The following is a 27,382-nucleotide window of genomic DNA, read 5'->3' as shown; positions in this document are numbered from 1 at the left end:
ACTAAATGATTTATATAATATTCAAAACAATAAAAAAAAATGCATTATGTTCACAAGATCGCAATATGATACTTTAATTATAGATTTAAAGTTAGACAACTCTTGAGTTCAAGCTTATTTTTCAATCCATCTTCCTAAAACAAGTCCAATTTATTTTCTTGTATTCAAGAATAGTGATGAAAATCTTAGGGAACACAAGCATAACTTGAAATTCAATTGAGTGTTTATGTATGCCGATGCTTATTTTTGGTTAAAATTCAAAACTTGAACTCATACTTACCAACGAAATTGAGAAAATATTTTCAAAGTTCATTGAGATTTTATAGAACAAGAAATATATTACCTCAATTTTATTTCAAACTATTTAAACACTAAATTTTATAATTTTATTTATTAAAAAATAAATAAAATCTACAAACGAGTTCCTAATAAATAATCAGACAAACTAGAATCTAAAGAGTAATAGTTCCATACTCTTACCAAAATAAGTTGTTAGGGGAAAAAAAAAATAGTAATTTGACAAGGGAATTTCAAGTTTTTGGCTCCACATCTATGTGCTGTTTCTCCATCAGGGGGGCCAACGTACTTGGGCCATCATTGCACTAGAACCCATTTGTTTTTTTACAAGCCAATAATGAAATTAAGACACTCTCAATTGTTCATTTGATAATGGCCCAAAGTGAATATGGGTTATGGTTTTCCTAGTTCAAACACTGTTTAGAAGCAAGAAGTTTCCTAATAAGAAGTATAATTACATTTTTATAAAAGAAAAAGAAGTATGATTACATCAAAGATATGCGTCTTAACATCAGCAAAAATTGCAGTCTACCACCTAAGAGCAGCATTCCTACAGATCTACCAGTTTGGCACGCCATTTCCAATTTCTTGAAGCAAAATCAGGCCTTTCAACCAAATATACCTGATTCTCTAGTTCTCCTCAATTGTCCATTTAGACCCTATGAGCTGATAAGTGTGTTAAGTTGAAATGCAGGTGCCTCCAGATTGTGGAAGAGACACAGCTTCACCACTTCACTAACAATTACTGTGTTGGAAATTGAGGAAACAATCTTACAAATATAAGATAAATGTCTGGAAAGACAGACAATCTATTTCACCCTCTCAAGTCACTGTAGCCTTTGCAGAGATATCTTTATCACATAAGCTCCAAAGAAGCAGGATTCGAAAGAAACAGGGTTCTAACTGCGGCTTCTGAGGTTTCTACTTATCATGCATAAGATGCTTTATATTAATAACTAGAAATATTCAGTTAGATTATCCCCTCAAGTAAACTTAAAGTGAAGGGCCCATCAAAATGAAAAAAGAAATATAATTCATATCTTAACACATCTTACCATCAATTGGCAGATACAAGATTAACGTTTCCTCTTTCTCTTAGTATTTTTGTTAGTACTAGTATCAGATTGTGAGGATTGCAACTTTGCTCCTATAGCAGAACTCCACAGCGCTCTTTCTACATCTGAAGGCGTGAAAACATCACCTTCAGAACTTAACTCCTGCAAAAAAGCAAAAAGAGATTTTCCCCAGATAAAGAGGCAGCAATAATGAGTAGTAGACTGTAAATTCATCTGAAAATAAGATTATTTATAATGTGATAATGTAGAATTGCTACAGATAGCAAAACTGAAATAAAATATGCAACGAGATAAAGGTGCATTCATCCAGCATCTGTAATGCACATTTCAGTTCAAGGAAAATGGCTTGATTCTTAAGAAAATACATCATTAAATCTCTCAACAATTGATGCCCAGTTCAGGTATCAACTTATTTTGCTTCTGCTGGAAGAAATTAAAATAAGATTTCGCTACCATTTAGGATATCATAAACTAACAGTTGAGCAACTAAGCCTTCTAATAGAAATGAATGCAATATCAATAAATCAAGTAAAACTTGTTATTTACTAATTAATAGCAAATCTTTCCAACAAATTTTTAGCATCTTCATTTGAAGTTTTTTTCAAGAAAAAAATCTCCACTTGAAGATATTTAAATACTTTCAATAAAACTGGTTTCCAAAATGATTTTCCATCACTCATGGGCACTAGCAAGCTTGACTGGAGGATCAATCACACAGAATGAACCAAACATCAGATTGCCAAGTTTAATTCTAGAAGCAGTCACGAAGCCAACAAAAAATATGGATGAACTAACTCAGCAAGTTATCGTCTTTTTTTTTTTGAAATAACAGAAATTCATTGTCTTTAACCGCTCTAAAGTTATATTCCCCTCCCAGCTTAGAGAAATTTTCTTGATTTCCATGCGTATAACATTTTTAAAGTAGTCAGCATCTACAACTTATAAGGAACTTCATCCAAGAATTAATGGAGCTAATCAATCAGTAAATTTTTCTTCTAATGAGTATGGAACAGCGAGATTCAACTGGCTGCATTTCCAAACATCATAGATAGTTGAATGAAGTCTTAAGAAAGGGAAAAAAACAAACAATACCCTCCTTCTCACATGGTAAGTCTACTTTTTGATATAAAAAACTAGTGTTATTCGTGGGGTGTCCCAGCAGAGAATAGTAGGCAAATTGCCATTTCTGCCAAATTGACGTCCTTCTACATAATGTTATGAAAAAGGAGGTTGCTTAGAAATTTATTCTTCTGTTAATTAAGGACTCACTCACACCACCAACTTCTGGAAGCCAGACAAAAACACGTCATCGTTAGCATCTGGAAACAATAAATTTCATGTCAATGAAAATGAATAATATCCAGTTTCCTATCAGTTGAGATTGAAAATCAAGTCTCCTAAATGAGGTCATCAAATTAAAATAAATAAATAAATACTTGTGTGGTCCGCAAATCTCCAAATAAAATTTGGCTAACGTTCAGGATATAGTAGAAAAATAACTGCTGAGCTACAGAACCTTATAATTGCATTGAATTCAACATCATCAAAGCAAATAAATTTGTCTGAAAAATTAGAAAACACAGTTCCCCGAAATAAAATATTGTAATAAAGAAGATATATCTAAATCATTTACGGGACAACCCTTTCCAAAATGACTTTTCATTGACCAGCCATGATCAGCCGTAAAATTGTGACACAGTTAAATCTTCATCTTTACCAGTTTTGAAGTGGTATACTCCTTGCCCAAAAGAAAGTGTTTCCTACTTATTAATTTTCAAATGCACAAGATTTCAGAGTAATCAGCATCTAGAACCTTCATAGGAACTAAATTCAAAGATTAATCACAACTTCACCCAATAAGTTCGTCATTTATGACTCTACAAATGGAGCAGTTGAAATTAAAGGGCCATGTTTACAAAAATAGGAGATAGATGAAATGGGAAGTAGTATCATTCTCCTCCCTTTGGCAAGTTTAATTTCAGATAAACACAAAATATGTAACATAAACAAGCTACCATGAGTCCATGAGACTATTCCCTAAGTCCCATCACAGAGACTACCGGGTTTGCATTATACCATAAAGAGTTCAATTTATAAGCAAACAACCCATGACTCTCCACCAAGTATGGTGGGGAAGGCTATACGCTGGGATCCATTGCCCTAAATTACAAAGAGCAGTAACCCCTTAACAAGAAAAGGGTGGTCAGTTTATAAATTTTGTTTTTCTGAAATTTTAACTTTAAGAAAGAACAAAATCGACCATCTTCTGTAAGCTTTACAAAATACGTCAACATTAAAAAAAACCCAAAAAAATCTGTCCTTTCTGAAAGGAAAATGAAGAAATATGGCTTCTTAACCTCTCAGATAACATTGAAATTTGCTAGATCAGCCAAAAAAATGAAACAAAAAGTATTTCTGGGTCCCCATACCTAAACAAATAGGCCCAAGTTCTATGCTCCACATGTTATCGGTATCATGTTCTTTAAAAAAAAAGTTATTATTGATATAATGGTACAGGACATTAATAAAAACAACATTTCTCAACGTTCATCCGGAAAATTATTCTCGGCATGACAATCAACTAGTTAAATACTTAAAATTTCATGTCAATGATGTTATCGGACGTTGGAATAAATACACTGACTGGGCCTTTAAAGAATGGAGAACTGGACCCCTACGATATGTGATGTGACAATCTCATGAGTAAAATCCATTCTGAATCATTATAGATTAATGTCTAACACAAGAAGACAGGGTTCATTCCCAGAGACTTCAACAATAATATTCCATTCCCTACAATAATTCATTTTAAATCACTTTTCAACACCCATCAGGATCATTATCCAGGAGCAATTATAATATTATCAGAAGCAAAGCCCTGCAATTATGATAGGTCCAATTCAAACGTCTATTAAAAACCTATGAAAACATAATTTAAAAAGTGAACCAATCACATTTATGAAAACTTCCAATTCATCTATACTCCTTGATCACTTTAACATATTTCCTTATCCAATCATCCCCTTCCTCGACACAAATACAAGAGAAACAAGTAACACAAAAGACAACATATTCATTGATCGTACAGTTAATGAAATTTAAATTAAAAAAAAAAATCACTAACCTCCGCTTTTGTCTGTAGTTTACTAGCAAAAAACAAGTATTGCTTCAGCGAATAATCTTTTGAGTTGCCAATAGCTGCCTCCATGGCCTTTTCATCATATAATTAAGGAATTTATTGTTCAGTATGCTATAAAAAATGAGAAACTACAAGATAAACGAATGGCCACATTTTGGATTTTACCTCGTCGGACATGAATGGCGCCAGGTGGGGCGCGTAAGCAGCCAAAATGGCGGAGGCAGTCGCGGGACCCACCCCCTTGAGCAACGTAAGCTCGTTCACAGCTTTAGAAATATCCGGCAGAGATTCAAAAGCCTTTTGAGAAGATGATTTCACCAACTCCTCATCCAGAGCCGATACGAAATCCAACAAACGCGGCCTTAATCTCATACAAGTAAAACACAATCTACTGAGTCTGAAAGTAATGTAACTACACATACTCGTAGAAGAAACATACATACATACATACTTACTTACATACATATAGCGAGAGAGAGAAAGAGAGTGAGAGAGAGCATACCGCCATTTTCCGCGAGTGAGTTTCCATTGCATAAGCTGGGAGAGCTCGGAAGTGGTGATGTAAGGGTTAGGGTTTCGTCGGTGAATTAGAGATTGAAGTTTTTCGCGGTAAAATTCTTCTAAGGATAGAAGTTTTGGCTTGTTCAGAGATTCTATTCGAGACTGGTACGAAGAGAGAGCTTGCTTCCATAGACTCAGATTCGAGCAATCGAATTCCAAATCCATTTCACTGTTAACCAACAGAGATCAACACCGGAAAGCAGTCTTCTTCCCGCAAAGCATCTTTTATATTATTTAAATATTTATTCATGACTGGTTTTGAATTTTTCTTTTTCTTTTTTTTTTTTTCATTTTCTGAAACTTCAGAAATGGGCTCTTCTAATTATTAGCTTGGGCCAATTATTCTACTCCCTATAGTTTTATGGGGCCCGTTAAAACTATTAGTAAGACCGTCCCATTTGAATTTGATTAATTTGAAATTTAAATAAATTATCTAAGTAAATTTCCATTAACTATAATTTTATATTTAAACTATAATATGTACATAATTAATTAAGATTTTTATTAAAATTATAGTTTATAAAAAATATAGTTATTTATTAATAGTACATATTGATGTGTGTATTCATCAATAATTATTATATTTTATATGTTGAATTTTTAGTATACCACGAATATTTTTTACATTATTTTTTTTCTTTTAATCAGGACACATAAGTCGAAGAAAAAATAATAATTTATCTCTTAATTTCATGTGATATATATTAAAAAAATACATGTTTATTTGTTTATAAAATATTGATTTGACAATAACTAGCCAAATAGCATCATATTCAACTAAAACTATAGGAAATATTAAGACCTACTATTGATTAAAGTTTGCATGCATTGAATTCATCATATTATTAAAATCAAATCAAATTAATATATTATTTATTTAAAAATAATAATTTAAATTTTTAACTCGTTATAATTATTACATATAATAAAATCTAATCGTCAATAAATGTTATTTTTATTTAAAAATATAATAAATTTATTGAAACGTAATTTAATTAAATTATTGTAATTCCATTAACATGTTAACGTCTTAAATTTTTAAATTAATTAAATTAAAATTTAAAAATTAACCACAGTAAATCAATAATACAATTATAAAATATCAACTTCTATCTAATTAATATACTATTTTTTAAAATCAGCTTTATCCTTTAGTTTAATATAATTAGGTATAATTCGTTATAAGTTTCTTTTAATCAATGCATTGAATTATCAAAATTTGTCATTATTATAGTGAATGCATTTTATTCACAAAATAATTATTGTTGTTTTGAAAAATTATTGAACTGGCCCACGTTTGAAGATAGTTCATAGTTGATTTTAAAAATAATAATTGTTTGAATAAAAATTCATATATTTATAATTAAATGATAAATATGTACTAATCATAATAAATCATAAACGATTTTAAAATAAAAACATATATAGTAGTATGACCTAATTTTAAATCTATATTTTTTTTATAAACGAATTAACGTATAAATTATAAATTAAGAAATGATTAGTACAATTTATAGTAGAAAAATATGTTCTAAAAATAATAGTTAGAAATTCAATTAATTGAACATTCTACTCTAGAAACATTATCTTATAATATTTTTTTTTAATATTTATATAATACCCGACTCCAAAAATTAATATGAGATGATATTTACAGATTATGAATATATATATATAATAATTGAAAATATATTTTATTTTAATTTGATTGAATTAAAAAAAAACGAATTATGAACGAAATTAAAAATAATTTTGGGAAGAATTGGTGAAATTTTAAATAGACTGTTTTTGAAAGAAAATTTAAAAACATGAGGTAAAATTGCAAAAAGGAGAAATTCGGTCATGTAGGACGGCTTGGTCAGTAGTCACGACGAACCGGAGCATGTTGTGTGACAAAATACGCTGACATCAAGGCCACATGTAATGCCCGGAGAGAGGGGAAAAAAAAAAAACGCGTCACGTCAGCAGCCACGTCAGCAGACTCAGTCAGCAGTCCTGGCCAACCAGGACCTGCCACGTGGCAAAACCACGTCGACCGGGGACGGACCACGTTGGCGATCCGCGTGCGCGCGATCGGACGGCCCATATCAATCGCGCGCACGGACGGCCCAGATTTAATCGCACGGACGGCCCAGATTTAATAAAAAACGGACGACTCATATTAAATCAAAATAGACGGTTAAGATCAAAAGGCAAAAGGGTATAAATAGAACCCCCACACCAGACCACAAACCCTAGCCGCCTGCCATCACCGGAGAAGACGAACCAAAAGCCGGCCGCCGCCACCCGCCGCCGCACCGGGGAGATTTTCGACCGCCGATCGAGGTAAATTTCATACCCCCGACTCGTTTTTCCACGCTGATTTCTCCTGTGGCCAAATCGGAGCCAAAATCCCGGCCAAACGGCCGGAAAACACGGCCGAAAGCCAGCGGCGCCGCCGCGCCCCTCCTTGGTTTTTGCCTCCGATGAGGTCCTTCCCGGCCTCCGTTTGATGCAATTTTTATATCACCGTGATCACCATTCTTTTCTCTACAGGTTGACCGGAGCCGAATCACCAAAAGACAAACCTCGCCGGAGAGCCGCCGCACCCGAGAGCACCGCCGCCGGTAAGCTTCGGTTTTCCGTAGTTTTCTGGCCCCCCGAGGGCCGTAGGTTTGTTTATTTACAGAAACCAATGCGAGTGTGGCCAAATTCGGCCGAAAACGGCCAACCCGAGGCGAATCGTCGGAGCACGGCGGAGCCGCCGTGCCGGAGTTGCGATATTGGCCGAAAGGGGGCCCTGGACCTAATTTGGGATTTTTTTTGGAACACGTGTAGGTACCAGTAGTGCGTTTCAGTTCTCCGGGAAAAAAATTCAGGGAAAATTGGGGACAGCTTGTAGGCGCACTGTAAAGCCGTGTTCGGACCCCTAAACAAGTCAGGACCCCTCACCCTATCTCCTATCACGGTATTAAAGTTCAATAAATGATAAAACGGTATTTCATGAATCAACGAATGTGTGAAAATTGCTTAAGGTCGCTAATAGAGCCCGAGTCTAGTGTGTTTGTCGGTTAACTGTTATTTGGCCTGTTTTACAGTTTTAAATGCAGTATGAGGTTTGATGTTTTCATTTTATAGTTTCGTGTGTATATTTTACTGTTTTACTGATTATGGATCGAATGACTAGGATGTTGATGCTGTATGTTGTCTGTTTGGCATAAATTACCGTTTTGCTTGTTTGTATGTGGATTGATGATGCTGACTGAGAGAAAAGAGAATGAAAGATTATGTAAATGGGTAATTGTATAATGTGGTCAGCCTGACTAGATATCTTGGGAGATGGTGGACGGACCGGGTCCGTAGGGAACCCTACCGGGATTGTGGTCTCCCATACCGGACGGGGTATGAGGACGGCCCGCTTCACCCTCATACCGGACGGGGTAATGAGGTTTATAGTTTTAGCGCCCATACCGGACGGGGTATGGGGACGGCCCTGGAATCTGATTTCAAGTGTTAAGGGTTAACGGATAGCGGGACCCCTATGATCCCCATGGATACTAGTGGGCTGGTAAATGAGGAAAATATGTTGTATAACGATTGAATTATGAAATGCTTGATAAGTATTATGTTATACAATTTATATATGATTTCATGATGATGATGATGTTATTGCTTTCGTACACTGTTTTATGGATTCTATCGAGGTAAGTGAGTGGTAAAGGTTTTATTATTGATAAAGGGATTTGTTGTAAATTATGCTCTATTGGTCTTTTTTGTGTTTTCTACCCACCTTTACCTCCGTGACGGTGAGATATCGTGATGTCTTTACTGGGCTAGTGTAGCTCATTCCTTATTTAATCATTTCAGATCAAGAGGACATCGTTCCCGAGCCGGTTCCGCAGGAGGACGACGAAGGGGACGCCTAAGGACTCCATAGTCATATTCGTAGCTTTTACTTTCAAGTTTCTCCTTTAGGTAGTTTGATCTTTTATATTTTGTGAGCACGTTTTTGGTTTTTAGTGTAAGGGATGTTATTCAAATTTTGACTTCGCTTCCGCATTTGATATTTTTAATATACATTTCATTTTAAATTTTCGGGGCCGTTACACCACACGGGAGGCCATGCAGGTTATCTGCATGCTTGACGATCTGACAAGCTCGATCACATCCCACACGCACGGATGGCTCAGATGCATTCTCTCTTTAGACACGATCGAACGGACGAGATCAATCACGATGAACGGCACAGATTTGCCCATACAATCGGTCTAAACAAGCAATGATTGGACAACTCTCCTCATCCACATCGACACGGATGAATGGCCCGAATAAGAGGGAATAAAGGTATTTAAACCTCTATTCAGTCAGCCCCAAACCCTAACCAACACCTAGCCAGAGAAGAAGAATAAGAAGCGGTCAGAGGGAAGACCAGTCGCCAGAGGGACGTCACTGCCGCCACACGGGAGCCACTGCCGACTGCTAAAAAAGGTAAAATTTTCTCCTTTCTCACTCGAAACTCAATCCCGAGCCTCCCTGTGGCCATATTCAGGCCAAAGGATCGACGTGTGAGCTAGAAACCACAGACAAAGCTCACTCGAGCCACCGCAGCCAAAACCTGAAACCCTCTCAGATGACCCCCTTCCTATTTCCTATTTCACGCAATTCTTTGACCACCGTGTTCATTGTCTTTTTCTGGTTCAAGTTAGCCAAAGGGGAACCCCAGCCGCGGAGGAGGATCGACGGAGCTGTCGCACCTGGAGAGCCCCTGCCGATAAGTTTTGATTTTTTTGATTTTTTTGGCCAACCGAGGCTCCCTAACATATTTTTTCGTATGGATACATATAAAATCGGCCAGGCCGAGGCAAACCACCGTCATGTTGGAATCCTAAAATTTACTATAAAATTTTTTTAACACCGATTTTGGTATTTTGGGATTTTTTTGGGTACATGATGAATATTTTGATTTCCATAGGAAAAATTCAAAAAACTCGGGGCCCATAAGGGGACGTAATGGATAGCACAGCGCGTCGAAATACCGATCCGGATAAGGATCCCTCACCTTATTTCCTGTTACAGTAAATGAAGGTCTAATAAATTGGTAATCTTGTATTTTGTAAAAATTAGAAAAAACCCTAACAATAATTACTGGTCACCGTGGAGTCGAAAAACTGGTCAGTGTACAATGGCCCTAAACACGTTTGTGTTTATTTATTTTTGTGTAAATTGTTTATTATTCTGCCGTATGATTTAAATTATTATATGTAATTGTTTTCTTATTATTGATTGCCTGATTATGATTTCTACCTGATTGACTGATTTGAAATAGAGATCCTAATTACGTTTCTTATTTGTTAAGGTATAAAAAAAATGTATTGTTTGCTTAAATGTCGTTTGATTGATCTATGAATATAAAATGAAATTTTAGTAGGCGATTAGTGATTATTTGTTGATGGGGATCTATATCTGAAAGGCTTACTGGGTACCTTGGAAAAGGGTGGACGAACCTGGTACATAAGAAAAACTTTACCGTGGATAATACCTCAACCCAATGGGGCTGAGGAGTCCCACACCGGAAGGGTTAGGAGATATAGTTCACCCTCATACTTGATGAAGTATCGAGGTGATCGTGTGTTTGGTGTTTATTACAGGACGGGGTATGGGAACAAACAGGGTATAGGGAGAGTCGGGTAAATTGATAAATCTAGACATTAGATTTACGAGTAAGTAGGTAAAAATAGAGAATAACTGACTTTACTCACTTATATATGAAATTATAAATGTTATATGGGTGTTTGTCTTATAGGTTAGTTTTTATAATAACTGGAAAGAAAGAAAAAAAAATTGTATGTATGTATGGATATATAGGTAGGGTGGGAATTTCAGGGGTGAAATGGCATTGTTTGGTGAAGAGGGGGAGAAAACGACGTCGTTTGGAGAAGGGGGAAATGGACGGTTGGGATGAGGTGAGATGGACGGGCAGGATGAGAGGCTGATGGGGTATAAATAGGAGAAGGGAAAGAAAAAAAAAGAAAAGGAAAGAACAGAAAGAAAAGAAAAAAAAAGAAAGGAAAAGAAAAAAAACAGAGGAAAAGAAAGAAAACAGAGAAGGGAGAGATCGGGGGCAGGAAAAGAAGGTTCGAGAGAGGGAGAAAGAAAGGAGCTAGATTGGAGAGAAACGAAAAAAGAGAGTGAACAGGAAGGAGGACCAGAACAGTGCAAGCTACGGGAGGAAGGAAGATGGAGATAGGAGGTACGGTAAAAAAATTTTGAGTTTTTGTATAGGTGTGGTGTGATTTCGAAATTTTGGTTTTAGGTTGAGAAATCCAGGTTTTAGTTAGTACGTAGAGTGACTGAACTGAGATGTAGAGATAGGCGGTGTGGATGGCAGGTTGAATAGTGGAGACGTTGACGGAGGAAGCCGCGGAAAGAGAGCAGATGAAGACGTTGGAGAGTAGGAGAGGTCCGTGGGAGAGAGTAGATGTTTTGTGTAAAATGAGTGTAAGCACATAGTGAAGGTCGCGGGAAGAGAGAGTGAACAAGGAGGTTGGTGAGTGAGTGAGATCCAGGATGGCGAGGAGAGTTTGTGTGTGTGCGAGCGGGGTGCGCGGAGGAGGCTGCGAGAGGAGAGAGAAAGAAGAATGCATTCGGTGAGTGTTCCGTGAGAGGGATGAGTGTTGGTGATGGTGATTGTGTGAGTTGAGATATTTTGAATAGGCCGTGGGAGGTAGAAGAAGAAGGAAAGTGCGGTGTGAGGTCCGTGAGAGAGAGGAGAGTTCATGACTGTGCAATAGAGTGGGCTGTGGAAGAGAAGTTCGGTGTGTATGAAGAGATTTGGGTGAGGGGAGAGGCGCAGTATGATTGTAGGGAGAGGTAGGTATAGAATATGAGGAGAATATAGATGCTAGAAATTGGGAAAGCAAATGAGAGTCCTGTAAGGCGTGGTTTAAGGTATAGGAGTAGGGGTGTGTTGGTAGTTGTGTGGTGTGAGTGTGTGGGTTAGATATAGGTTGGTATAGCTTCTGTAAATTTAAGGGTTGGCGAGGGAACATTACCGGCATATGTGTGAAATGTTAGTGTGTGTCATACGGGGAGATGTGTGTAGGGTCGGTATACCGGGTAAAGGAATAGGGGAGTCTCAAGATAACATGATGAAGCGAGTACGGGATGGTGTGGTCCTTGAGTGGTAGCTTTGGGGGACGCCGATATTGGTGTCACTACCTAGAAAAAGTAAGTTGATCGCTGATAGTGGTGATGGTCGGGAGACCCCGACGGACAAGGGATTGGGTTGCCGATGTTGGTGACTTGAGAGAATGGTATCTATGTGTGTATGTGTGGCCTATTAGGGGTTGAGAGGTAGAAGATTGAGTGTTGGTCACCGATGTTGGTGATGAGTGAGAACATGTGCTCATGGTGTGACTTCGGAAGGCGGTCACGTTTGATATGCAATATAACTAACTTACCGGGACAAGTTGAGTTAGTATAGTTCTAGGGTGGTGTTAAGGCAGGACTTAGGTTATATAGATAGGGTACTTATGGGAATATTGGATTTTCTATTGTTGTATGTGCTACTGGTAACCATAACTAGAGTTTCGGGGTAAGTTAAAGATGACTAGTTCTAGGGTGGTTCTAAGGTATGGCTTAGGTTGTGTAGATGAAATGCATATAGACATACTGAATTTCTTGTTATTGTATATTATACCTGCAACTTGATTTTTACCGTATTGAGTTATGTGAACTCACTTTTTATCATTAACAGATGAAGTAGGAATGGAGTCGGGATTTGAGTTACTGGTTTCCGAGCCTAGTCTATAGCGCCACAGGCAAGGATTATCTTTGTGGGCGGATTGTAGTGTGTAAAAGTTTATATTAGTATGGTTAATGTCTGCTGGAGATGTATGAGATTGTCTTACCCTGTGATGTATATATAGGATTGTAAGTTTACATTGAGTTTGAATAATGAATTGTGGACAAGTTTCTTTGTATGTGATTGATTTGGTATGAGACTTGCGTGTTGGGTCATGGGATTGTCTTAGATTGCGCCGTTAAATGAAAAAAAAAACAGGGTGTTACAGTTTTGAAAACTTGTAACAGTAAGTATGGAAATAAAGTTTTGATATTAAATGAATTCACTTAAATTAAAGGCTCCATTAGTTATTTTGTAATTGTTACCAACTTTTATTTTATGTGTCAGTGATTAGTGTGATATTCCTACTGGGCTAGTGTAGTTCACTCTTCTATTAATCATTTCAGAAAAAGATGACCAAGATCCAGATTTCGATCAGTAAGAAGGTTTTAAGTAGTTTACCTCCCCAATCCCTTCAAGAGCTAGTGGAGGTTAACCCCTAGGAGATTTATCTATTTGTTTTAAATTATTTATTTACTTCTTTTTACGAGCTGTTGTAGTAGGGACATTCTCGTAACCCTATTGGATATTTTAATTTACTATGTAAGGAATGTAAACCCTAATTATTATTTGTTTCCTTTATTTTAATAAATATTCATTCTCTTAAGATTTTGGGCTTTTTACGTTGCACATGTATTGGACTAAATAGGCATCGAATTGGACGGTCCTCTTTGCTCCATATCGACGAGAATGAACGGCCAGGATTAGGGGAAGATCAGTCGGCCCCAAAACCCTAGCTGACAACCCTGATCAGAGAAGAAGAAGGAGGGTGGTTGGAGGGAAGATCAATCGCTGGAGGGACACCATCGCCGCCGCACTAGAGCCATCGACGATGCCGAAAAAGGTAAAATATTTCTCCCTCTACTCAGAATTGAATTTCGAACCTCCCCACACCCATATCAGAGTAAAAAGGGCAGTGGGTGAGCCAAAAAATATGAGCGAAACTCAACCGAGCTGCTGTAGTCATAACCCAAAAACCTCTCCGATGACCCCCTTCCCGTTTTTTGTTCTCTTCGGTTCTCTAACTATTGTGATCCTCGTTTCTTTCTAGTGTAAATTAGCCGAAGAAACACCCTGACTGCAAAGGAGTAACGACGGAGCCGCTGCACCCAAAGACCCTTCCACTGGTAGGGTCTCAGTGTTTCCCTTTTCTTGCCGATAGAGGCCCCTTAAATTTATTTTTCGTAGGTTTCCATACAAAATCAGATAAAACTGGCCAAAACCAGTCGAAAACAGCTAGGTCAATAAGAACTGTAACTATGGGCGGCAGGGTAGCACTAAAGCACGGCGGCGCCATGGTACCAAAATCCTAAATTGGCCAAAAAAGTTTTAAAACACTTATTTTGGCCTTTTGGGGGTATTTTTATATATGTAATACATATTTTTAATTTCTATAGAAAAAATTCAAGAAATCCGAGAACCATCAAGAGGTGCAGTGAAAAGTAAAGACATCGATCCGGGGTAAGAATCTCTCACTCTTCTCCCCGTTATGGTAAATTGAAGTTTAATAATTAATAACGTTGTATTTTGTGAAAGTTAAAAAACTCTAAAATTAATTATAGGTCGCCAGTGGAGCCGGTAACTAGTCAGTACAAAATTATCTATTTTGTCGATACTGTTTATCCATTGGTAGGATATATTTATTGATTTTCCACATGTACTTTTATTTATGGATTTATTGCCCTCTCAGTATTGATTGCCTAACTGTTTCTCTTATTTTCCTTTTGATTGAAATAAATATTTTCTTAATTTACATGTTGTTTATTTGCATGTCTTACTGATGATTGGTAAAAAAATGAGATGTGGGTATGTGATTTGTGATTGGTTGATGATGTGGATCTATATATAAAAGGCTTATTAAGTACCCTAATGAAGGGTGTACGGATCCAATACATAGAGAAAACCCTACTGTAGATATTATCTCAATCGAACGGTTCTGAAAAGTCCCGTACCAGAAAGAGTTTGGAGGTATAGTTTACCTTTATACTGGATGGGGTATGAAAACGGTCAGTTAATCAAAAATTTGGATATTGAGTTCACGCGTATGGGGATATCCCTATGAACCCCTATAGGTACTGGTAAGCAGGTTAGTTTGCTGTTGTTGCTCATTTAAATATGTAATTAAAATATTATTCAAGTTATTATTTTCATAGGACGATTTTGAAAACTCATAAGGATAAATATGAGATAACAGTTTTTAAGTTAAATGAATTTATTGAAAAATAAGCAATGGCTCCATTGGTTGTTTAGCGATTTTTTACCAACCTTTTGTTTTCTATAATAGTGTTAATTGTGATATTCTTACTATACTAGTATAACTCATTCCCCTTATTTAACAATTTCATATCAGGACGATCAAGATCTAGATCCTAAACAACAGGAGGGTTGCGAATAAAAGTTATCTCCTGAACCCCATCAAAGTTGCCCAGCGGAGGTTAACTTTATAAGATTTCATTCCACTTTATTTTAATTATTTATTCCATTATTTTGAACTTTTATAAAAGGACATTCTCATAATCTTATTGGGTATCCTGATTTATTGTGTAAGGAACGTAAACTCTAAATTATAAATTACTTCCAATTATAGTTGATGTAATTCGATATTTTCATTTTTTTAGTTTTGACCTTTTACAGTTGTTATTAGAGTCACGTTTCGAAGAACCATTCCTTGCATAAAGATTTGAATCACTCAAATATAACCCGAGACTCAACCTTTTCTTGTGAAATACAGGTACAAGGATATGAGGAGATGAAGGCCCCCACCAAATCGAGTAGCTTAGGATGAGTCGCTTCGAGAGGATGTCAATCAACTTTTCAAGATACTAAAGAGACTTATCTCCGCCCAGTAGGTTCGGGAATAGAGGAGGGAGCTGCTTGACTCTCCACCACTGTCATAGTATGAGCCACCCCTACAACGAGAAGATTCAGTACTACCTCGATACAACCCTACTCCTCCACCATATCATTCGGCACCGTCATAGTACAATTCAGTGCCTCCACCATACAACTAGGTGCCATTACAGGGTCACCCAGTCCCTCTCTAGCATAATTCAGTTCCTCTTTAACTGGACCTAGTTCCACCTTTGATAGACTCAGGCTATATTTAGAGGTATAAGAGATTAAACCCATCTAATTTTACAAATGTATTCTCTTTCGAAGAGGCCGAGTACTAATTAGCAGAGATAGATAAGGTCTTCGTAACTTTTGTGGTGGTTTTCAAATAAAAGGTTGTACTTGCCACCTACATATTAGTGGATAAGACAGGTTGCTAGTAGTAGTTGAAGCAAGCTACTCTGACCATTCCAATCACTTGAGAACAGTTTTTTGTAGCCTTCAATGCAGAGTACCTCTCAAAGTATCTTCAGTATTTGAAGGAAATAGAGTTTGCATACTTGATCTAGGGTGAGATGACAATGTCTGAGTATGCCCGAAAGTTCCTAAAGTTAAGTCGGTACTCTCCTGAGAGTATGATGGATGAAGGTATAAAGGTAAGGAAGTTTGAGTTGGGCCTCCATTCTGATATCAGACAACAACTGTATGTGTTCGAGCTCAACACCTACTCAGTAGTTATGGTCAAGGTGCAACTAATAGAGAGAAACCTTTATATCTTCCCTCTAGTAGTGGATAATTCCAGACTCCCGGTTCCACACCGCAAGCCAGCATCTACTGCACCGATTTAGAAGAACAAGTGACCTAGACCTGTGACTCAAGCTCCTTCTCAAGCTCCAGTAACAGGACACGGTAGGACTTGCCAGCACTATAGCAAAGATCATGGAGACCGACCCTGCTATCACCTCAACAATATATGTCGTATATGTGGAAATGTCCAGCACTACGAGAGAGAGTGTCTGCAAAATCAAAATCAGGCTAGACCTCCCATCCAAGGCAGAGTTTACACCCTCACCCAATAAGATGCTAAAACTAATCTAGACGTGATATAAGGTATGTACACTATCTGTAATCACCTTGCACATATTTTGATTGATACTGGTGCTTTATATTCTTTTGTCTCACATGCTTTTACAAATAATTTGAATGCGTTACCTGAAAATCTTAATTATGTGTTGTTTGTGTCTACCCCTAGGAATGAGACACTACTAGGGGAGGTCATATACAAAATTTGCAACGTAAAAATAGCATGTAACAAAAAAGAGTATATACCTGATAGTAATAAACATGGGAGATTCTGATGTAATTCTGGGAATGAACTGGTTGGCGGCATATCACGCTACTGTAGATTGGTTTCATAAGAATCATGTGATCTTCCTAACGAAAAGTCATTTATAAATTAATAAAAGTTTTAGATATTATTCCCTCATAGTAACTGTATTGTTTATATGATGTCTTAACTCAATTGTTCTTTTTTACATTAGGCAAGCTTAAAAAAATATATATATTCAAGAGATCCCTGTGGTCAGAAAATTTTTAGATGTATTTTCTGATGAATTACCCGGACTGCCGATGGATAAGGAAGTTGAGTCTACTATAGATCTTCAACCTGACACCTAACCCATTTCAGTTGTCCCTTACCGTATGAGTCGTGTAGATATAGAAAAACTAAGAAACTAGATCTAAAAATTACAGGATAATAGGTTCATTTGACACAGTATATCTCCTTAGGGTGCTGGTCACGTTTGTAAGAAAATGGGATGGGTTCCTGAGGTTGTGTATTGAGTAAAGGAAATTAAACAAAGTCACAATAAAAAACAAGTAATCTCTAGGATTGATGATCTTTTCTATCAGTTACAGGGTACTCAGATTTTCTCCAAGATTGACTTCTGTTTGGGTTACCATCAAGTAAAGATTAGGGCAGAGGACATTCCTAAGACAGCCTTCAGAAACTGGTACGGATACTATGAGTTCTTAGTCACATCATTTGGGGTAACAATTACGTCAGCTATTTTTATAGATTTGATGAACATGATTTTTAGACAGCTCCTGAACAGTTCGTCATAGTATTTATTCATGATATTCTGGTATATTCAAATAGTAGAGAGGAACACGCTCAGCACTTGACTCAGGTTTTACAAGTTCTCATGGAAAAGAAACTGTATGCAAAATTGAGCAAGTGTGGCTTTTGGCTCGAGCAAACTATCTTTTTAGGGCACATAATATTAAAATATGAAGTGTCAGTGAATCCTAAGAAGGTTAAACCAGTACTGGGTTAGCAAAAACTAACTTCGGTTAAGGAGATTCGTAGTTTTTTGTGAATGACAAGTTATTATCGCAGATTTGTGAATGGAATTTCTAACCTAACTGCTCTCTTAACCCGATTTACAAAGAAAAACGTCAAGTTTGAGTGAAATGATGACTGTGAAATGAGCTTTACAGAACTCAAAAAGCAATTGAGCATCGCGCCAGTTTTGGCTCTACTAAGTGCGACATATAGGTACACACTGTATAATAATGCTTCCTACCTAGAGTTGGACTGTGTTCTGATGCAGCATAGAAAGGTCATAGCTTATAGGTTCAGGCAGTTGAAAAGTCATAAAAAGAATTACCCCACCCATGACTTAGAACTTACCGCTATTATCCACATCTTGAAGATCTAACGCCACTACTTGTATGGGGAGACTTTTGATACTTATACAGACCATAAGAGCTTGAAGCATATATTTACCCAAAAGAATCTCAACATGCATAAGAGGCATTAAATAGAGCTCCTCAAAGACTACGATTATAAGATCTTGTATCATCCGAGCAAGGGAAAAGTGGTAGCTGACACGCTCAGTATAAAAAGTGCAGGTATATTGGCTCACTTAATGGTTTATGAATGCAGGGTAATAGGGGCTGTGCAATAGATACGACTTTAGGATTTGAAGAGGGTTACATGCCTAACCCATCTAGCTCTTCAACTTAAATTGATTTAGAGAATAAATGAAGCCCAATTGACTGATTTTACCCTACCAACTCTCGGAAATGATACAGATCATGAGGTAAATTCATAATTCATAGTCTTTGCCGATGGGTTCCTCAAGTTCCAGGACAGAGTGTGTGTCCCAGATAACAGTGAACTGAAAATGGATATTATGGCAGAGACCCACAATTTAAAGTTCACCGTGCATCCCGAAAATACCAAGATGTATCAAAGCATACGATCTCGATTCTGGTAGAGTGGGATGAAGAGAAAAATTACCAATTTCGTCTCCAAATGTCTTGTATGTTAGCATATTAAAGTATAGCATCAACGCCCAGGCGGGCTACTTTAGTCATTACCAATTTCGAAGTAAAAATAGGAACATATCACTATAGATTTTGTAATAGGATTGCCTAAGATGTGCTCAGAACATGTGTAATCTGGGTAATTATTGACCGACTCACCAAGTTCTCTCATTTCTTGGCCATCAGAATGACTAACTTCTTAGATAAGCTAACAAGAATCTATATCCGAAAAATAGTCAGGCTACGTGGAGTTCCGATAACAGTGGTATCCAACAAAGACTCCAGGTTCACCTATCAGTTCTGGTCAATTTTTCAACAAATAATAGGGACAAAATTGTCCCTCAGCACAACATTCCACCCCCAAATAGATGAATAGTCAGAATGAACCATTTATACACTAGAGAATATGCTCAGAGCTTGTGTTCTCAAATTTAGAGGACATTGAGACGATCACCTACCTTTGATAGAGTTCACCTATAATAACAGCTACCAAACGAGTATCGACATGGCCCCATATGAGGCATTGTATAGCTAATCCTGTAGATTGTCGATCTGTTGAGAAGAAGTGGATGATAGAAAATTATTTGGGTAAGACCTTGTAGAGGAGATCACAGCTAAGATATATAAAATCAAGAAGAACATCCAAATAGCTCAAAGTAGGCAGAAGAGTTATGCGAACACTCGAAGGAGAGAATTAGAATTCGAGAAGGGCAATCGAGTATTTTTTAAGGTCACCCTCTTTAAAGGTATCAGCAGGTTTGGAAATAGAAAAAAGTTAAATCTTTAATTCATTGGACCGTTTGAGATTTTAGATAGGGTTGGTACGTCTGCCTACATATTAGTACTAGATCCAGAGCTATTCAGAATCTATAATGTCTTCCATGTGTCTATGCTACGCAAATACAACCCAGATCCATCGCATATCTTGTCTCATGAGCCACTTTCACCTTATGAGGATCTATACTATGAGGAGATACTGGTAGATATTTTAGACCAGAAGAACAGAGTGCTTCGCAATGGAAAAATTTCCTTCGTCAATGTCTTATGGCATAATCACGTGAAAGACGAAGCCATTTAGGAGCTAGAATCGGACTTTAGAGCTCAGTACCCTCCAACTATTTGACCAGTGAGAGGGCAGCAAATTTGAGGAACCAAATTTTTTTTAAAAGGGGGAGAGTTGTAACACCCAGACCTGAAAATTTGGCACAAGATAATTTAGTATTAATGAGAAAATATATTAAAAATAATTTAATTTTAATTTTGTTGAAAACTGAATTTTGGATGCACTTGAAAATATTTTTGAAAATTAGGGCCAAAGTAGAAATAAGAGATGACTTGTTTGAAAAGAAATCTGAAAAACTGGAGTAAAAATATAATTTTTAAAAATACGACTACGTGGGATGGCCACATCAGCAGCACGACGAATCATAACGCGCTGCGTGGCAGACACGCTAACACCTGTTCCATGCAGGAGGAATGCAGGCATTCCACGTGCCTGGGTGATCCAACAGTCCAAATCACATCCCGGGCACACGAACGACCCATATCTGTTTCTTTTTCAGACACAATCAAATGGTTATATTTGATCACAATGGACGATCCATATTTGTATATGTATCGGCCTAAACAGGTATCGGATCGAACGGTCTTCCTCTCTCCATATCAACGCGAATAGAAGATCAAAATCAAGGGAAAAGAGGTATTTAAACCTCTCTTCAGTCGGCCCCAAAATCCTAGCCAACGACCTTGACCAGAGAAGAATAAAGATGGCAGCTGGAGGGAAGATCAGTCGCCGCAGGGACACGAGATAATTTAATATTAATGAGAAAATATATTAAAAATAATTTAATTTTAATTTTGTTAAAAATTGAATTTTGGATGCAGTTGAAAATATTTTTGAAAATTGTGGCCAAAGTAGAAATAGGAGATGACTTATTTAAAAAGAAATCTGAAAAACTAGAGTAAAAATATAATTTTTAAAAATACAGCTACGTGGGATGGCCACGTCAGCAGCACGACGAATCATAACGCGTTGGGTGGCAGACACACTGACACCTGTTCCACGCTGGAGGCACGCAGGCGTTCCGAATGCTTGGGTGATCCAACAGTCCAAATCGCATCTCAGGCGCACGAACGACCCATATCTTTTTTTTTATATCGCAATAGACGGTCCAGATTTGCACATGTATCGGCCTAAACAGACATCAAATCAAACGGTCCTCCTCGCTCCATGTCGACACGAATAGAAGATCAGAATTAGGGGAAGAGAGGTATTTAAACCTCTCTTCAGTCGGCCCCAAAACCCTAGTCGACGACCTTGACCAGAGAAGAAGAAAGATGGCGGCTAGAGGGAAGATCAGTCGCCGAATAGACATTGTTGTGGCCGCACCAAAGCCACCGTCGATGCCGAAAAAGTTAAAAAAATTTCCTTCCACTCGGAATTGAATTCTGAATGTCCCCATACCCATATCAGAGATAAAAGAGTAGTTGGTGAGCCAGAAAATACGAGCAGAGCTCGGCTAAGCCACCGCAACCACAACCTAAAAACCTCCCCGATGGCCCCTTTCCTGTTTCCCGTTCCCCTCGATTCTCTGACCATTGTGATCTTTGTTTTTTTTAGTGCATGTTAGTCGAAGAAACACCTCGATTGTAGAGGAGGAATAACAGAACAGCCGTACCCAAAGACCCTTCCACTGGTACGGTCTTGGTTTTCTCATTTTTCAGCCGACAAAGGCCCCTTAACTTTGTTTTTCTCAGGTTTTCATACAAAATTAGTCTAAATCGATAAAAAACGGTCAAGTCGAGAGTAATCACCATCGTGGATAGTAGAGCCAGCACCAGAGCATAGCGGCATCACGGTGTCGGAACCCTAAATTGGCCGAAAAGTTCAAAAATACTTATTTTGGCCTTTTTTGGGTATTTTTAGATACGTGATATGTATTTTTTATTTCTGCATGAAAAATTCAGAAAATTCAAGAATCGCTAGAAGGTACAGTAAAAATTACAGTATTTTGAATACCAATATCGGATAAGAATCTCTCACCCTTCTCCCCATTATGGTAAATTGAAGTTTAATAATCAATAATATTGTGTTTTGTGAAAATTAAAAAATTCTAAAATTAATTACAGGTCGTCAGTGGGGCCAGTAATTGGTCAGTATCAAATTACCTATTTTGTCGATACTACTTATCCACTGGTAGGATATATTTGTTGGTTTGCTGCGTACACTTTTATTTTTGGATTTATTGCCCTCTTGGTATTGATTGCCTAATTGTTTCTCTTATTTGCCTATTGATTGAAATAAATGTCCTAGTCGTATTTTTTTTATTTATATGTTGTCTATTTGCATGTCTTACTGATGATTGGTAAAAAAATGAGATGTGGGTATGTGATTTGTGATTGGTTGATCACATTTAACACCTTGGGGAAGAGTGTACGGATCCGGTACATAAGAAAAACTCTACCATAGACATTATCTCAGTCGAATAGGGCTGAGAAGTCCTATATCAAAAAAAGGTTGGGAGATATATTTCACCCTTATACCTGATGGAGTATTGAGATGGTGATATGTTTGGCGCTCATAATCGGACCGGGTATGAGATCGGCCAGTTGATCAAAAAATTGGATATTGGGTTCACACGTAAGGAGATATCTCTATAGACCCCCAGAGTTACTGGTAAGCAGGTAAGTTTGTTGTTATTGCTGATTTGAATATGTAATTAAAATGCTATTCTGGTTATTATCTTCATAGGATGATTTTAAAAACTCATAAGGATAAGTATGAGATAACACTTTTTAAGTTAAATGAATTTATTGAAAAGGAAACAAGAGCTCCATTGGTTGTTTAGCAATTTTTTTACCAACATTTAGTTTTCTATATTGGTGTTAAGTGTGATATTCTTACTAGGTTTGTGTAACTCATTCCTCTTATTTAATTATTTCAGATCAGGAGGACCAAGATCCAAATTCTGAACAACAGAAGAGTTGTGAATAAAAGTTACCTCTCGAACCCTATCAGATTTACCAACAAAGGTTAACCCTATAGAATTTTATTTTGCTTTATTTTAATTATTTATTTCGTTATTTTAAACTTCTATAAAGGAACATTCTCGTAGCCTTATTGGGTATCCTGATTTACTGTGTAAGGAATATAAATCCTAAATTTTAAATTTTGTACGCTTATGGTATATATAATTTAATATTTCCATTTCCCTAGTTTTGTGCCTTTACAAATACCACAAATTATGCGTAGGTCCAGATACTTATCATTGGTTCTCCATGTACCCAAATACGAAACGACATACATGAGTACTTTAAAACACTACTACCCTCCGAACATGAAACAATTAGGGCAAACAGATCAGACTGTTTCCCCATACACTCGAACACGGAACGGTTATGTATGGGTACACACTTATCACTTTGCTAATACACCCGAGCACGGAACGGTTATGTATGACCATATTAAAGCTTAACATAATGTAGGTGTTTTTGGAACAACTTATTTCTATAATGAGTTGTGTACACATATTAAAAGCACATTTCAAAAACACAGCAAAATAACATTTATATAGAAGTAAAACCTTAACAAATACTTACTTAGCAAATACAAAAGACAATTCGAACACTTTCACATTTTTATATTGAAAATACGTAAAATGCTCTGAAATTACATAAACTAATAAATCCTTAATATCTATTTACCTTAGATCCTTAACAGTTATAATCTTCATTCCAGTAAAGTTTCGACTTTATTTATGATATTTTTTCTCAAAAATCTGACAGAGCTTTAGAGTAATTTTTGGTCACTTTCTTGACTCATAAATATCAAACACAATACTAAAAAAGTAATCACAAACATCAAAGAGAAACAAACTTCAAAATTTAAGAAAAAATTTACATTTTTAACGGTTTATAACCTCTTTTTGATCGTGAACCTTCTTCCTTTTATCTTCCTCTTCCTCTGCTTTAGGAGAGTTTCATCAAGATTTTTATCTAAAATCTTAAAATACTCTAAAAAATTACACATTTCGTACTCATTCTTCTTCTTTCACCTCTATGTTTATCACTATTTTTCTTTTATTCGGAATGTATCTTCCTCCCTTCTCCTATCCCCCTATTTATAGGAGTAGGGAGCCATGAGAGAAAGGTTGTCACCATTCCGTCATACTATTTTATTTAAAAGTTTTTACATTTCATTATGTCACTTTACCTAAAAAGTTATCATTTTTTACATGTCGTTTTATCTAAAAAAATCTTTTCACATACTAATTCATGTAAAAGGTTACACTTTTTATATGCCACTTTATCTAAAAGTTATTACTTTATATGATATCATTTCATCTAAAAGTTAACACTTTTTATATGTCACTTCATCTAAAAGTTGTTACTTTTCATTATGTTATTTTATCTAATAGTTACTATTTTTCATTATAACACTTCATTTAAAAGATTATCATATTTTTTCATGTCTCTTCATGTTTATTATAGCTCATTCATCTTTTGTTTGACTCTAAACTATGTCATTAACTTTATTATATATTTCTAAATACATAAAAGTTAAATTAAACATATTAAATATAAAAAATTAATTTGAAGATATTTTTAAACTATCATAAATTATACATGATTTACCTAATAAATAAATCTCTTTATCCTTTTTTTAATAAGAATTTATGTCTCGCTTTTATTTTATTATGTTGTAAGTTATATTTGGTATTGCTTGTGAATCACATATACCACAGCATGTCCAGTAATAAATAATTTTAAATTAAAAATCTTATATATAGAAGAAAAACTATCCTACTAACAATTTTATAGAGATTACTAGTTAAAATCTTTGTATTATATTTGAATATTACGAGTTTGAATCTCATTGAAAGTATAAAATTTGTTATTTTATTGGCATATATTATGAATTATTGGCGATCAACTGACATAAAAAATTTAATGAGTTTATACTTAGAAATCATGAATTTAAATTTTATTAACAATATAAAATTCAATACTAAAAGTAATAGTAATCGATATATAATAATTAATAAATTTGGATTAACAAATTCATACATGAAAGTTACCAATTTAAATTTTATTAAAAGTATAAAGTTCACTATTATGAACTTAATGTTTAGTCTATTGTGATTGATAATTTAAACCGTTCATACTTCAAAGGTTACACGAAGGCAACAAATGTGGCAATTTAAGTTTTTTTTTTATTTTTGAGTATTTTCATTGCTTTTTTTAACATAGGAAAATTAATTTTATTTTTAACTAAAAATATTTTTGATTATTAGTATTTGAACAAAATTATTTTCTCTTTCCGTATAATTAAGAAGCTCTCAAAGCTGAGCTCAGCCATAAAATCTGCACGCGTATTTGATTGCCTCTCCTATATTTTTTCACTACGCGGCACTCCACGCAAATAATTAATTTTTACGTATTAATTATTTTTTAAAATAAAAATTCCTTCTAACATAGACATTTAATATACAACATGAATTAATTTTCTTTATATATTAAAATTCATAATAATATATTAATTGATAAAAATATAATATCAGTCTTCTCAAAGATTGCGTGTCGATTAAATGTGGAGGTGGGCGAATATTGTATTACTTTTTATGGAGATAATTAATGTGTTAGAAGTTAGGCAAACAATTTCTTATTAGTAATAATTAAAATATTATTATTATTAGTTTCAATGCATCTATATTTTATTAATTTATTTAACCAAATATTTTGTATATTGAATTTTGTCTTAGGAAAAGCCAATCAAGATTTTCTACTAGTATTTAATATTAAATTCGAAGTTGATAAAAAATCAAAATGAAGTAACTATATTTATGAAATATTTAATAATTATGTATGGTTTATATACTTTAATAATAGATTTTGAATTAATTAATAATTACTATGAGGTAAATTTATTGAACAAGATTCACAAAAAATGAGATTTATAAAACAAAATAAATAAGTAATTAAATATATAAATACATTTAATTACGCAGCATATAGTTAAATTAATAAAGTCCAATTGTCTAAGAAGGAGTCAGTTTCAGTACCAATTAGAGACGCGTATCTTGTAGCGGACTATGGTCTAGTTGTTTAATTAATTTAATATAATTATAATTAATTTATTAACTGAATTAATTGTTATTATATAATAATTAATCTAATCCGAAATGGATTCTGTGCGACATGTGGAGTGGAGATGCAACAGATGCACCGAGTATCATGAGTTGGTGAGGTCAAAGTTTCTACCTTAATGACTCGTTGACTTTAATTAATAACATTACTACTTGACTTAATATATGACATAATCTCTCCCTCTTTTTCTGCTTACTTGTGTTAATATTTTATGCTAATTTAATAAATTATAAATTTCTTCTACCATTAAATATAGTTTTAATTTCTAAATTTTATTTTTTATTAAATGTAAATTCGAGTGAAACATTCACCAAACAATTAAATCTCATTTCAAATGAAATTTAAATTAAAATATATGTGTTAATTTAATCACCATCGTACAATATTTTCCATTATACTAATATTAATTCTATGATCAATATATACATACACAATTTGGATTTTTATTTTATTGTAATCTTACACATGTAATTTTATACATGCACATATATTTTATATACATATATATATTCTACATTTTAAAAAATTAGCAACATGGAAAATCACCTTACTTACATTAAGACATTATGCGAGGTTTATCATTAATTATTGTTATAAGTTAGGAACGATTGTATATTAATGCGTGGTTGACTATGTGTTTGTGTTGAAAAATTCAGCAGAAAAACACTTCCATTTAAGTTCTTATCTTCTTACCTACAAATTATATTATTTTATCTGCAAAAAATAAAATAAATAAAGTAAAATATTGGTTTAATTAATTAGTGATAGAAACACTTTGACATGTTGATAATATAACATTTCTCTTTTTTCCCTTTAAAAAAAAAAAAAAAGCCTTTTTAAGTTAAATGTGTTATTGACGTTCTACCCATTTGTTCGGCAAAATACATAAATTAACAAGTTATTATAATGTGTTTAGGGCGAAGTGATCCTATATGTTTTGGTGTGAGCATATATATATATATATATATATAATTCGTCATGGGTTATCAAATATTAATTTATAATTACATTATCCTCTGAAAAAATCTATAATTAAAGTCTTTATTTACAACATATATATATATACCTACATCATTTCATAAAATATATGACTACAACATCAATGTATATGTACATCCT

At 35.2% G+C, this 27,382-nt stretch overlaps 1 protein-coding gene across 4 annotated transcripts; it reads right to left on the bottom strand.

The window, feature by feature from the left end:
- Positions 1-896: 896 nt before the first annotated feature.
- LOC110807851 (DNA binding protein) lies at positions 897-5,317 on the bottom strand. 4 transcript variants are annotated; one of them, XM_022033127.2, is made up of 5 exons: positions 5,015-5,313; positions 4,678-4,873; positions 4,498-4,584; positions 1,353-1,514; positions 897-1,218 (listed from the first exon to the last, which is right to left on the bottom strand). In XM_022033127.2, the coding sequence occupies exons 1-4, from the start codon at positions 5,236-5,238 to the stop codon at positions 1,374-1,376; spliced, it is 648 nt and encodes a 215-aa protein (XP_021888819.1). In that variant the 5' UTR covers positions 5,239-5,313; the 3' UTR covers positions 897-1,218; positions 1,353-1,373. The 4 variants fall into 4 exon arrangements, with proteins under 4 accessions (XP_021888819.1, XP_021888818.1, XP_088077477.1 ...); XM_022033126.2 differs by having other exon boundaries at positions 1,079-1,218; positions 4,678-4,879; positions 5,015-5,315; XM_088221351.1 differs by having other exon boundaries at positions 1,208-1,514; positions 4,678-4,879; positions 5,015-5,317.
- Between the last annotated feature and the right edge of the window lie 22,065 nt (positions 5,318-27,382).

This window comes from Carica papaya, chromosome 1 (assembly GCF_054855325.1).
Source record: "Carica papaya isolate Zhongbai chromosome 1, ASM5485532v1, whole genome shotgun sequence".
NCBI classification, from domain to species: Eukaryota; Viridiplantae; Streptophyta; class Magnoliopsida; order Brassicales; family Caricaceae; genus Carica; species Carica papaya.
Note: the sequence above shows the minus strand (reverse complement) of the source record. Positions and strands in the feature narration are given on the sequence as shown.